This window comes from Bombina bombina, chromosome 4 (assembly GCF_027579735.1).
Source record: "Bombina bombina isolate aBomBom1 chromosome 4, aBomBom1.pri, whole genome shotgun sequence".
Lineage (NCBI taxonomy): Eukaryota > Metazoa > Chordata > Amphibia > Anura > Bombinatoridae > Bombina > Bombina bombina.
In genome coordinates this window covers 347,901,650-347,917,013 of record NC_069502.1, presented here as the reverse complement: position 1 = coordinate 347,917,013, position 15,364 = coordinate 347,901,650, and the positions used below count along the sequence as shown (strand labels likewise).

The 15,364-nt window shown below is 39.2% G+C and overlaps 1 protein-coding gene across 1 annotated transcript in view; it reads right to left on the bottom strand.

The window, feature by feature from the left end:
• The window catches only part of LOC128656281 (otolin-1-like), an 82,098-nt gene extending 73,340 nt beyond the window's left edge, over positions 1-8,758 (bottom strand). The window contains 1 exon segment of the mRNA XM_053710108.1: positions 8,401-8,758. Within this exon segment, the coding sequence (XP_053566083.1) occupies positions 8,401-8,758 (358 nt within the window).
• Between the last annotated feature and the right edge of the window lie 6,606 nt (positions 8,759-15,364).

Genomic DNA, 15,364 nt, shown 5'->3' with positions numbered 1-15,364 from the left:
CTGAGTGAGATCACCCGGCAGCAGGAGTAGGTTTTACTCACAATCTCTGATCTGATCCAGCAGCTGGGAAAAAGAGAACGACGAGCTAACCAGGAATATTTGTCACATTGAGGAGCTGTGCAACATGACTGATCCATTAACTGTCCTACAAGAACAGGAATCACACAGAGATGAGATGCTTGGTCGGTCCTCCTACTTCCAATTTGGGGAACTGCGCGTGCAATCTAATGTGCCACCAGATAGGAGTGGTGTGTTAACTAGTACTATTCTTATCAGTTTAATCCCTGTTACATCCCCTATCAGGGGACGTGTATATGGCACCGATTTTAGGAACCCGGAGATGATTTTAGGAACCGGGAGATGGAAAAAGATGCTTGGTCGGTCCGGCCACGAGATAGATAGATAGATAGATAGATAGATAGATAGATAGATAGATAGATACATAGATTAGATAGATAGATCAATAGAAGCAATAGATACATTTGATGATAGATACGATAGATAGATAGATAGATAGATAGATAGATAGATAGATAGATTGATAGATAGATAGATAGATAGATAGATAGATAGATTTGATAGATAAATAGATAGATAATTTCCCAGACAGAGAATTACAAGACGGGCGGTCTGGGACCCATGGTAAGGTTCCCAGAGGCAGTTGCAGCACCCGAGGCTCTGATTAGAACAGAGCACTCTGTGTATCTGCCCTCGGCCGAAATCGGAACATTCTTTAGCTTTCTGCCTGTCGGCCAAATGTCCGTCTGCCAAATGTCCGTCTGCCAAATGTCCGTCTGCCAAATGTCCTTCTATATTTTGTCAAAGCACCGCGTGCAATCTACTGTGCCACCAGATAGGAGTCGTGTGTTAACTAGTACTATTCTTATCAGTTTAATCCCTGTTACGTCCCCTATCAGGGGACGTGTATATGGCATCGATTTTAGGAACCCGCAGATGATTTTAGGAACCGGGAGATGGAAAAAGATGCTTGGACACTTAGTACAGGTCATTCTCCTTCAGCCTTTTTATACGAGGGTCCCTCAACAGGCATGACAGCATGAAAGACCCCATATGCCATTACTTCCTTTTGCACAATCGAGTACAGGTATGGCATCGATTTTAGGAACCCGGAGATGATTTTAGGAACCGGGAGATGGAAAAAGATGCTTGGACACCCAGTACAGGTCGTTCTCCTTCAGCCATTTTATACGAGGGTCCCTCAACAGGCACGACAGCATAAAAGACCCCATATGCCATTACTTCCTTTTGCACAATCGAGTACAGGTTTGGCATCGATTTTAGGAACCCGGAGATGATTTTAGGAACCGGGAGATGGAAAAAGATGCTTGGACACCCAGTACAGGTCGTTCTCCTTCAGCCATTTTATACGAAGGTCCCTCAACAGGCACGACAGCATGAAAGACCCCATATGCCATTAGTTCCTTTTGCACAATCGAGTACAGGTATGGCATAGATTTTAGGAACCCGGAGATGATTTTAGGAACCTGGAGTTGGAAAAAGATGCTTGGACACCCAGTACAGGTCGTTCTCCTTCAGCCTTTTTATACAAGGGTCCCTCAACAGGCACGACAGCATGAAAGACCCCATATGCCATTACTTCCTTTTGCACAATCGAGTACAGGTATGGCATCGATTTTAGGAACCCGGAGATGATTTTAGGAACTGGGAGATGGAAAAAGATGCTTGGACACCCAGTACAGGTCGTTCTCCTTCAGCCTTTTTATACGAGGGTCCCTCAACAGGCATGAGAGCATGAAAGACCCCATATGCCATTACTTCCTTTTGCACAATCGAGTACAGGTATGGCATCGATTTTAGGAACCTGGAAATGATTTTAGGAACTGGGAGATGGAAAAAGATGCTTGGACACCCAGTACAGGTAGTTCTCCTTCACCCTTTTTATACGAGGGTCCCTCAACAGGCACGACAGCATGAAAGACCCCATATGCCATTACTTCCTTTTGCACAATCTAGTACAGGTATGGCATCGATTTTAGGAACCCGGAGATGATTTTAGGGACCGGGAGATGGAAAAAGATGCTTGGACACCCAGTACAGGTCGTTCTCCTTCAGCCATTTTTTATACGAGGGTCCCTCAACAGGCACGACAGCATGAAAGACCCCATATGCCATTACTTCCTTTTGAACAATCGAGTACAGGTATGGCATCGATTTTAGGAACCCAGAGATGATTTTAGGAACCGGGAGATGGAAAAAGATGCTTGGACACCCAATACAGGTCATTCTCCTTCAGCCTTTTTATACGAGGGTCCCTAAACAGGCACGACAGCATGAAAGACCCCATATGCCATTACTTCCTTTTGCACAATCGAGTTTCACAGTCAAAATATTTTTTTTATTTTTAAAATGTACACTTACACTACTATTAAACAAGATATGAGTAGTGGCACTGGGCAAGTGGGCACAGTATACGCTGTGAGCCTGACACAAAAAAGCAGACTGATGTTTCACAGTCAAAATAGTTTTTTTATTTTTAAAATGTACACTTACACTACTATTAAACAAGATAATATGAGTGGCTGCACTGGACAAGTGGGCACAGTATACATTGTGAGCCTGACACAAAAAAGCAGACTGATGTTTCACAGTCAAAATAGTTTTTTTTTTATTTTTAAATGTACACTTACACTACTATTAAACAAGATAATATGAGTGGTGGCACTGGGCAAGTGGGCACAGTATACGCTGTGAGCCTGACACAAAAAAGCAGACTGATGTTTCACAGTCAAAATAGTTTTTTTATTTTTAAAATGTACACTTACACTACTATTAAACAAGATAATATGAGTGGTGGCACTGGGCAAGTGGGCACAGTATACGCTGTGAGCCTGACACAAAAAAGCAGACTGATGTTTCACAGTCCAAAAAGTTTTTATTTTTTTAAATGTACACTTACACTACTATTAAACAAGATATGAGTGGTGCCACTGGGCAAGTGGGCACAGTATACGCTGTGAGCCTGGCACACACGCTGGCAGGCAGGCAACTGCAATTAGATTACACTAGCAGACTGATGTTTCACAGTCAAAAAAGTTGTTTTTTTAAATTTACACTACTGTTACAACAGATATGAGTGGTGGCACTAGTTGGCAAGTGGGCCTGGCACACACGCTGGGAGGCAGGCAGGCAACTGCTATTAGATTACACTAGCAGACTGATGTTTCACAGTCAAAAAAGTTTTTTTTTTTTAATTTACACTACTGTTACAACAGATATGAGTGGTGGCACTTAGCAAGTGGGCCTGGCACACATGCTGGCAGGCAGGCAACTGCAATTCGATTACACTAGCAGACTGATGTTTCACAGTCAAAAACGTTTTTTTTTTTAAATGTACACTACTGTTACAACAGATATGAGTGGTGGCACTAGTTGGCAAGTGGGCTTGGCACACACGCTGGCAGGCAGGCAACTGCTATTAGATTACACTAGCAGACTGACGTTTCACAGTCAAAAAAGTTTTTTTTAAATTTACACTACTGTTACAACAGATATGAGTGGTGGCACTAGTTGGCAAGTGGGTCTGGCACACACGCTGGCAGGCAGGCAACTGCAATTAGATTACACTAGCAGACTGACGTTTCACAGTCAAAAAAGTTTTTTTTAAAATTACACTACTGTTACAACAGATATGAGTGGTGGCACTAGTTGGCAAGTGGGACTGGCACACACGCTGGCAGGCAGGCAACTGCGATTCGATTACACTAGCAGACTGATGTTTCACAGTCAAAAAAGTTTTTTTTTTTTAAATTTACACTACTGTTACAACAGATATGAGTGGTGGTACTTAGCAAGTAGGCCTGGCACACATGCTGGCAGGCAGGCAGGCAGGCAACTGCAATTAGATTACACTAGCAGACTGATGTTTCACAGTAAAAAAAAAATTAACAAAAAATTTTACACTACTGTTACAACAGATATGAGTGGTGGCACTAGTTGGCAAGTTGGTCTGGCACACACGCTGGCAGGCAGGCAACTGCAATTAGATTACACTAGCAGACTGATGTTTCACAGTCAAAAAAGTTTTTTTTAAAAAAAATTTACACTACTGTTACAACAGATATGAGTGGTGGCACTAGTTGGCAAGTGGGCCTGGCACACACGCTGGCAGGCAGGCAACTGGCTTATAGATTACACTAGCAGACTGATGTTTCACAGTCAAAAAAGTTTTTTTTTACAAAATTTACACTACTGTTACAACAGATATGAGTGGTGGCACTAGTTGGCAAGTGGGCCTGGCACACACTCTGGCAGGCAGGCAACTGCAATTAGATTACACTAGCAGACTGATGTTTCACAGTCAAAAAAGTTTTTTTTTTTTAAATTTACACTACTGTTACAACATATATGAGTGGTGGCACTTAGCAAGTGGGCCTGGCACACACGCTGGCAGGCAGGCAACTGCAATTAGATTACACTAGCAGACTGATGTTTCACAGTCAAAAACGCTTTTTTTTTTAAATGTACACTACTGTTACAACAGATATGAGTGGTGGCACTAGTTGGCAAGTGGGCTTGGCACACACGCTGGCAGGCAGGCAACTGCAATTAGATTACACTAGCAGACTGATTTTTCACTGTCAAAAAAGTTTTTTTTTAAAAAATTACACTACTGTTACAACAGATATGAGTGGTGGCACTAGTTGGCAAGTGGGACTGGCACACACGCTGGCAGGCAGGCAGGCAACTGCAATTCGATTACACTAGCAGACTGATGTTTCACAGTCAAAAATTTTTTTTTTTTTAAATTTACACTACTGTTACAACAGATATGAGTGGTGGTACTTAGCAAGTAGGCCTGGCACACATGCTGGCAGGCAGGCAGGCAACTGCAATTAGATTACACTAGCAGACTGATGTTTCACAGTAAAAAAAAAATTAACAAAAAATTTTACACTACTGTTACAACAGATATGAGTGGTGGCACTAGTTGTCAAGTGGGCCTGGCATACATGCTGGCAGGCAGGCAACTGCTATTAGATTACACTAGCAGACTGATGTTTCACAGTCAAAAAAGTTTTTTTAAAAAAAAATTTACACTACTGTTACAACAGATATGAGTGGTGGCACTAGTTGGCAAGTGGGCCTGGCACACACGCTGGCAGGCAGGCAACTGGCTTATAGATTACACTAGCAGACTGATGTTTCACAGTCAAAAAAGTTTTTTTTTACAAAATTTACACTACTGTTACAACAGATATGAGTGGTGGCACTTAGCAAGTGGGCCTGGCACACACGCTGGCAGGCAGGCAACTGCAATTAGATTACACTAGCAGACTGATGTTTCACAGTCAAAAAAGTTTTTTTAAAAAAAATGTACACTACTGTTACAACAGATATGAGTGGTGACACTAGTTGGCAAGTGTGCCTGGCACACACGCTGGCAGGCAGGCAACTGCAATTAGATTACACTAGCAGACTAATGTTTCACAGTCAAAATTACACAGGCAAAAAAAAAAAAAGATGTTCTAGCCCTTTTTGGGGTGCTGTCCTTACAGCAGAGATCAGATGAGTCCTTCAGAACTGTAGTGGACACTGAATACACTAGCCTAGCTATCAATTTCCCTATAAAATCAGCAGCAGCTACACTATCCCTCCTCTCACTAAGAATGCAGGATCAAAATGAATCTAAAATGGCTGCTGTCCAGGAGCTGGGAGGGTCTGGGAGGGAGTGTCTGCTGCTGATTGGCTGAAATGTGTCTGCAGACTGTGAGATACAGGGTCAAAGTTTACTGAATGATGACGAATAGGGGGCGGATCGAACATCGCATATGTTCGCCCACTGCGGCTAACGCGAACAAGCTATGTTCACTGGGAACTATTCGCCGGCGAACTATTCGCGACATCACTAGTGGAGAATAGGGCATGGAAGCAGCAGTCTGATGACTGCTGCTTAATAAATCCTGACTGCAGGAAAGAAGGGCTTGATAAATCCGAGGACTCTTATCCCTATTCAAGCTGTCTGTTATCCCCTGTTATGAATCTGCTTGTACACTATCAAAAGTATTTATCTGTAGTGCAAATATTATAAAATTATAGATATTCAGTACAGATTATAACAGGATTAGATGACATTTTGTCTTTTATTTTGACCTCAATTGTTAAAGCAGAGCATTTGACTAGCACTACTGGGTGCCTCTAACTTTCTCTAACAAAAGCCCGTTCCAGAGGTTCATCTCTGCTCCCAATCTGGAGCACCACAAGTGTACAGCTACTCTTACTGTCCCAAGCTCAGAAACAGAAGTGTATTACAGAGCAGACTAAAGGACAAAAAAGTATAAAAAGAAAACGCTCTAATGTCAGGTTTTTTTTATTATTGCACAGTTACCTGCAAAGGTTATACAGTACATATACTGTATATATAAAGTCATCTAGAGGACAGCAACTACTGGCACATACTGTAGATGAATACATCTGGTGAGGGAATGACAAGAGGCATATTTGTATCCATCAATCAGCAGCTAGGTCTCAATAGTGCATATCTGCTCCTGAGTCTGTTTTTTTAACAATGGATATTAAGAGAAAAAAATAAGTTTGAAAACAAAAGTAAATTGAAAAGTCTATTAAAACTACATGCCCTAACCATTTTGACTTTTATGTACCTTTTATTATAAGTAAAACCCTTTTGTTAAATACATAGGTAAAGGCATGCTGTGGTGTGATAAGATAGTAAAATGCTCTAGCGCCTTATAGCATTTTTAATTTCAGACCATTCCCTTGAGCTTTTGTGCAATGGTTGGTGTTTATCGATTTTCTACTTCTTAACAGGTCTTTTTATAATTCAGGTATTTGCCTTTATTTTTATTCATTGTATGTTATGTTTGCTTTTTCTCTTACCAAGTAGAATGACATTGAGATTTGTTTACCAGTCAGCAACAAATAATGAAGACATTTCTACAGAATACCTTGTAAGACTGATATATTGGTCCATTAAAAAGTATCACAACCTATTAAATAACTTGCTGTAAAACTGCTGAAAACAAATTAGTAGTCTGTAATTTTCTATGAATAGAAAAGAAGAGAGTATAACCTTGAGTAATTTATTTTAGACCATTGTGTAGTTTATTGTGTACAAGATTTTAAAACCTTACAGAATGTGAGTTCAAAAGCATGTACACTATACGTGATTTGTGACTCCAATAAAAACTATTACAGTTTCCTCTTTAGTCTTTATTTTTTCTTTTGTCTTGGAACTGTTAAAACAATGCAACACCCGGTACAGACAGAATTATTGAGCAATAAGCAAATGCAAAAAGTGACTAAGTTGCTAAAGAGAAAAGAACAAAGACAAATTATAGATGGATAGATAGATAGATAGATAGATAGATAGATAGATAGATAGATAGATAGATAGATAGATAGATAGATAGACAGACAGGCAGATAGATAGATAGATAGACAGACAGGCAGAGATACAGATATAGATAGATAGATAGATAGATAGATAGATAGATAGATAGATAGAAAGATAGATAGATCGATAGATAGATAGATAGATAGATAGATAGATAGATAGATAGATAGACAGACAGGCAGATAGATAGATAGACAGACAGGCAGAGATACAGATATAGATAGATAGATAGATAGATAGATAGATAGATAGATAGAAAGATAGATAGATCGATAGATAGATAGATAGATAGACAGACAGACAGACAGACAGAGAGACAGAGATAGATAGGTAGATGATAGATAGATAGATAGATAGATAGATAGATAGATAGATAGATAGATAGATAGACAGTCTCTGCATTGATTATAACAGACTAATGGACCAAATTTGCAATAATAATAACAATAATATAACACTTTTTTCCAGGATGTGTCATTGAGAATTAGAGGCTATAACCAAGCACTTTACATTTTTATGTAAACATATGGACAAAATTAAACTATTTACTAATTTCTACTACGATTTTTACTACGATTTATAAATCATGATATTTTGTCAATTTTATACCAATTTAGGGCAAGATTACAAGTGGCGCGCCAACAAATTCAAAGTAAACTTTTAGCGTGTGTTAGTGAAATTAAAAAGTTAGCGTGAGAGTGAAACCCGATCCGCGCTAACTTCAGTACTTAGCATATCGCAACCACATTAACTTCTTCTCCCCATAGACTTCAATGGAGCTCACTGTTAAAAAAAAAAAAAAAAAAAACACTTTTCCCTTGCGCACTTACCCGACACACATTAGACCAACTGCACTAAACCCAAAGGTAGTTTTGCATATTTTACGTTGCTTTTCGTGTCCCACACTAACAATAGCACGCCACTTGTAATCTAGTCATTAATTAGTATTAACTGAAAAGTATTTGAAAATGTATCTTATTTCTAAACTATTGAAAAAAAATATTTACCTGGGAATCCTGTTGCTCCCTGATCCCCTTTTGGCCCGGCCATAGGTGTGCAACAGTCACAGCAGTTAAAAAAGAAATCTGCTGATTCTAGGGTAAAATTATCAAATGGATACATAGTAGTCGAGGTCCTAAATTCTGAGTTTAAGGTTGCTACCTCACTGGTGGTGTCACCGGTTTCTGGTACATCAGTGAAAACGGTCTCCTCTGTTGGGGGAGCCACAGATACATCAAAACCATGAGCCATGTCCATATGATATGCTTTCTTAGTATACTTTGTTGGCTGTGTGGTTTTTGCTTCCAAGTACACAGTAGCAACAACAGTTATAAAAGTAGCTGTCGGCCAAGATAAAGTTCCCATTTTTGTACCTGTGAAAAGGAGAGAAATATGCATTATGCATGCCTCGCTATTTTATTAAACTGTATTTCTTTACAACAATATAGTATTATGGACTCTAAGCTTAAACATGCAGACAATATGCATAGTCTTTGTGTCATTGCTTTGGTGTGCCGTCATGTGACATTTCCAACTAAGCAACTTTTTGTTAGACAGATTTATGAGCTAGAGTAGTTAGAGTAATGTGGACAGATGTGTCTACTTAGAATTACAGTAAAGCAGAAAATATATCCTTACCCTGCCATTACACAGCTGATTGAATGGCAATGCTTCTAAATCTACACAAAAGACATCAAAGGTACATTGAATATTGCATTGAAAAGGAGAAAAGAATCCCCACTGTTTGCATATACTTTCATCAAGCAACATTATTTGAAGAGATGTATTGAACATGCCTAAGGTTAATACTCTATAACTCATATTGTTGTTAAATCAACATTAAAATACTTTAATTTCACAGCCCTGATTACCATTTCATTTTTGTACCTATTGTGATCTACCACAAGAGATTGTTGTACCTTTGGGATTTTTGCAACTGGACTTGATAAAATAAAAAATAAGCAAATTAAAGTAAAGAATTTTTGTAGTTGTGGGCCACAATGTTGAATACGAATTCTCCCAAGAGCAGTATACTAAGTATTATACACATTAAATTGTATTATAAGAGTTGTTATATACTTTAGTGCCTGGCTCAAAATTTCAGGTCGTAAGCTACTACTAGCCAGACCAAAATGATACTCGCCACTTCTGATCCTACCCACTACCTGGCCGCACCACACCCACTATTCCACCCCCTCTTTGCATATGTTAAGCCATTGTGAAACACATTATCGGGCAATCGTTTTTAATATTTTTGATTTCATACCGTAACAAATTAAATAATGCTACATACAGCAATAGATGGACAAAAAATAGTGCATAGCAGTTAGCAACATAAACTTGGTGGTTATAGTTAAGACAACAGCTGGAAAGAAGTAGGAAGTTGTTGAAGTGGGAGAATGGAAAAAAGATTGCTGACAGTCATGGAAGGTTTAAGCAGACTTTAATACTTATCATCTTTCCCTTCTCGCTCCCTCCTCTTTACAATCTTTCTTTTGACACTTTCCCTTATCTTGCAGGCCATATTTTCTCTTTGCACTCTTTATTTCCACTCTCTCATATCTCTTTAGTCTGTTTTTTCTCCACTTTCTTGTAAAGCTCCACTTTTTCCTCTCCAATCTCTCTCACTCACTCTCTCTGCCCTCGTTTACCCACTCAGTCTAAGCACTAATGGTGTTCTTACAGCCTTAGGGGAATAACATATCCTTGCACTTAGCACATAGCGCAAAATGTGTATTTGTCAATGCTGCAATATGAGTGTACATTTTGTAAATATTATAACTTTGCTACTTAGAACTCGACCCCAAGCGTTGGACTGTGAGTGAATGTTGATTCAACATTAACTCACTAACTTTCACTCGTCACCATTAAATTTTCACTCGCCAATGACTAGTGAAGAGTGGAAATTTTAAGCCCTGCTTTAGTGCATAATTTCATATTCGTGACTACTGAGTGTTCTATTGGATCTATTTCAATTCATTAGAATTCCCTTGTAAAGAGCATTGTGCAGGCTTTTTGTACCGGTTTCCAGTTCAAACCCATTCCAAATTGTATGGAAAACCTGTGATAAGCCATTTATCCTTTAGCTTTTCAAATGCATTAATGCCACAAAAACCACTTCTATACCCCACATAATTCAACACTTTTCAAAGGATTTTTCTACATTTTGGACATGATAAAAAAATATATTTTTGACTGGGGCATTTATTGACTGTTACATTCCCTGAGCATATGCAATTCAAATTTTAATAAAGCATATGTATATTTTTTTGTTTAAAGGGACATTAAACACTGACATTGTTACATAAAATGTTAATTATCTCAAGTAAAAAAACAAAACTTTGCAATGTACTTTCCTTATTTATTTTGTCTTTTTTTCCCTGTAATTTAATTCTGAAAGGTGCAAGCTACAGATTTAACAATGCTATACTTCATAAAAGTCATTGGTTGCATTTATACGTGTTCTTAATTGGCCTTAGGAAAAGAACCCTAGGTTACAAAATGGCAACACCCTTTGCTCTAGGGACATTGATTTCTTCAATATTTAAAATTATGTCATTAAAAAAAAAATTGCGTATTATTCTCAGGCTAATATTTGCTTTGAATACATACAATTCTATCCAACATTTATTTAGGGCTAGATTACAAGTGGAGCGCTAAAATTATCGCATGCCAAATTTGCCGTTTGCGGGTGCACGATAATTAACCAGCCATTAAAAGTAGCTGGTTATTGCTACAGCGGGCTTGTGGTAGCATTTAGTGTTTATAAAAGTGAACAACAGATTAGATCACTGGTTAATTGTCTTAAAGTGCCCCAAATGCCTTTTAAAAAGAGGGCATTATAGCTTTTTATATTAAAAAGGTAGCTTTTTTAATAAAAAAAAAACTGCACTAGGCAGTTTTAGGGCTTTAAAGTTGGTGGGAGTGGGGTGTTAGAAAAAAAAGGCACTGAAAAGTGCCTTTACATTGCGGTCTACGGGAACTGTGTGTTATATATTTGCATACGAAGAGAGAAGTGATCTACCAGGAACGAACAACAGCTCATCAGCTAGTTCTATGGCGATTTACCACCCGGAAGCAGCCTCTTTTAGACCAGTGTGCTTTTCACAGAGGAAAACTTTCCTGAAGTATATCAGTCTGATCCCTCCAAGTAAGGTCAGTCCAGCCCTGAAATACCGGGCAATTCTCCTCTGAACAAGGAACATGACAACCACAGACGATCGCTGGTAGAGCGCTTCTCTCTTCGTATGCAAATTAATATGACCCTTAGGAAGTCTCCTTATGGCTGATGGGGGAAACCAGACATGGACTCCTTGCCCAGTGTGCTTAGAGGAATGTGGCTGCACCTCACTAACGAGGCCCAAAGGAGGTCGAAACGATCGTCTGGGGTTGTCATGTTCCTTGTACAGAGGAGAATTGCATGGTATTTCGGGGTTGGACTGACCTTACTTGGCGGCATCAGACTGATATACTTTAGGAAAGTTTTCCTCTGTGAAAAGCACACTGGTTTAAAAGAGGATTCTTCCCGGGTGGTAAATCACCATAGAACTAGCTGATGAGCTGTTGTTTGTTCCTGGTAGAGCGCTTCTCTCTTCGTATGCAAATTAATATGACTCTTGGGAAGTCTCCCTATGGGTGATGGGGGAAACCAGATGTGGACTCCTTGCCCAGTGTGCTTAGAGGAATGTGACTGCCCCTCACTGACGAGGCCCATAGGAGGCTAAAACGATCGACTGGGGTTGTCATGTTATTGCCTGGTATTTCGGGGCTGGACTGACGTTACTTGGCGGGATCAGCCTGATATACTTCAGGAAAGTTTTCCTCTGTGAAAAGCACACTGGTCTAAAAGAGGCTGCTTCCGGGTGATAAATCACCATAGAAATAGCTGATAAGCTGTTTTTCGTTCCTAGTAGAGCATTTCTTTCTTCATTTGCAAATTAATATGACTCTTGGGAAGTGTCCCTATGGGTGATGGGGGAAACCAGATGTGGACTCCTTGCCCAGTGTGCTTAGAGGAATGTGGCTGACCCTCACTGACGAGGCCCATAGGAGTCCAAAATGATTGTCTGGTGTTGTCATGTTCCTTGTTCAGAGGAGAATTGCCTGGTATTTCGGGGCTGGACTGACCTTACTTGGCGGGATCAGACTCATATACTTCAGGAAAGTTTTCCTCTGTGAAAAGCACACTGGTCTAAAAGAGGCTGCTTCCGGGTGGTAAATCACCATAGAACTAGCTGATGAGCTGTTGTTCATTCCTGGTAGAGCGCTTCTCTCTTCATATGCAAATTAATATGACCCTGGGGAAGTCTCCCTATGGGTGATGGGGGAAACCAGACGTGGACTCCTTGCCCAGTGTGATTAGAGGAATGTGGCTGCCCCTCACTGAAAAGGCCCATAGGAGGCCAAAACAATCATCTGGGGTTGTCATGTTCCTTGTTCAGAGGAGAATTTCCTGGTATTTCGGGGCTGGACTGACCTTACTTGGCAGGATCAGACTGATATACTTCTGGAAAGATTTCCTCTGTGAAAATCACACTGGTCTAAAAGAGGCTGCTTCCGGGTGGTAAATCGCATTAGAACTAGCTGATGAGCTGTTGTTCGTTCCTGGTAGAGCACTTCTCTCTTCGTATGCAAATTATTATGACCCTTGGGAAGTCTCCCTATGGGTGATGGGGGAAACCAGACATGGACTCCTTTCCCAGTGTGCTTAGAGGAATGTGGCTGCACCTCACTAACGAGGCCCATAGGAGGCCAAAGCGATCGTCTGGGGTTGTCATGTTCCTTGTTCAGAGGAGAATTGTCTGGTATTTCGGGGCTGGACTGACCTTACTTGGCAGGATCAGACTGATATACTTCAGGAAAGTGTTCCTCTGTGAAAAGCACACTGGTCTAAAAGATACATATATATTTAAAAATGCTGTCCATCGCTGTGCAACTTATCCCCTTCGCTGTGCAAGGTCCTGATGCCATCTCTGACTCCCATAGGAGCCTATGGAAACGTGCTCTCTTGAGTGCAATGCTTCCTAGCAACGTGAACGTGAGCTTGCGTTTGCATTGTGATTTACTTGTAATACTAGCACACATTATCATGCTGTGGTATTACAAAGCGATATTTAGTGCACCACTTGTAATCTAGCCCTTAATGTTTAATTTCCCTTTAATGAAAAAAAGGTTAAAAATAAAGTTTAAAAATCATTTTTACACTAGGAAACTTGTACACAAATTATATTTACACATCAAATGTTTAGTTTTTTTAAGAATGCAATGGAGCACCCACTTGAAATATCCACTGTGGTACTTCTGTAGATGTATTTCAGACATGGGGAGAATATGTACTGCTCATCATACCTCATAAAATCCTGACACAGTTCAACTAAACATGTGATTGAACTAGTTGTAAACTCATTACTTGTAGCGATAGGTGAATTTTAAATTAAAAGTTACTAATTATTATACTAATAATTATATAATAAATGGTTTACTGATCAATGGCTTTCTGCCATTAAGGAAAATGAAAGCCCAACTTTTTCTTTCATGAGCAGACGATTTCCAACTTACTTCTATTATCAAATTTGTTTCATTCTCTTGGTATCCTTTGTTGATGGAGAAGCTCATCATACCTCATAAAATCCTAGCACAGTTCAACTAAACATGTGATTGAACTAGTTGCAAACTCATTACTTGTAGCGATAGGTGAATTTTAAATTAAAAGTTACTAATTATTATACTAATAATTATATAATAAATGGTTTACTGATCAATGGCTTTCTGCCATTAAGGAAAATGAAAGCCCAACTTTTTCTTTCATGAGCAGACGATTTCCAACTTACTTCTATTATCAAATTTGTTTCATTCTCTTGGTATCCTTTGTTGATGGAGAAGCAATGCACTAGCTGAACACATATATGCAGCCATCAATCAGTAGAGAGCTACCAATGCATTGCTGCGCCTAAACCTACCTAGATATGTTTTAAAAATGATTATTATTATTATTATTATTATTGAAGATAATTAAGCACTTCAATAATAGAAGTTAATTTAAAATGTGTTTAAAATTGTATGCTGTATCTGAGCCATGGAAGTTTTTACTTTACCATCCTTTTAAATTTTTCTAGAGAGTGACACTGTCTATATCAAATAGCATCATTAAAGGACCATTAAATACAGTAGAATTGCATAATCATCAAGCACATAATACAAAGTCATAGCAATAGCAATATAATTTTAAATGAGCAGATTGTTGTTCCTGAAAATTAAAAAAATTACTTACATTTTCTGGCCCATATGACAGCTATCAGCGAATAACAGACTCATATATGTACACACTGTGAACTCTTGCACATGTCTCCAAAATTGTGTATATATATATATATATATATATATATATATAAATGCACAATTTGATAATGGAAGTGTGACACAGGCCCACTGTCATTTTGCATAGACACATACAAAACACAGAAATGGACTGTACTCTCAAATCGGACTGGGTACACATGCATGCGAAACTCAGAGTCCTGGGTGCTCATCAGCACTCACAGACAGCTGCACAGCTTGCAATCCCATAGGAAAAATTACAAAACAAAATTATTAACACAACACATAGAATGTCTGTCACTCTCTTATTAGCAAACAGCTAGATTAAAAGCAAAATTGAAGAGTTAGTTACAGCATTTGGCCTAGGACCACATCAATGTCTCTTCCTCTCTGGGTCCCTAACCTAGAGCCACACAATGTGTGCCTTTATTTGAACACACTGAGATACAAGCACGAGTTACACAGGCTTTCTATGTGTTGTGTAGTGTTAATAATTTTATTTTGTATTTTTTCCAATAAGCTTTTCACCCAGGCTTGTCTGGGGTGAACTGCCTGAGTCCCTGAAAGCTGTGCAGCTGTCTGTGAGTACCAGTGAGTCCTGGGTCTATGACCATTTTGCCAAATGCTGTAACCAACTCTTCCATTTTTAATCTA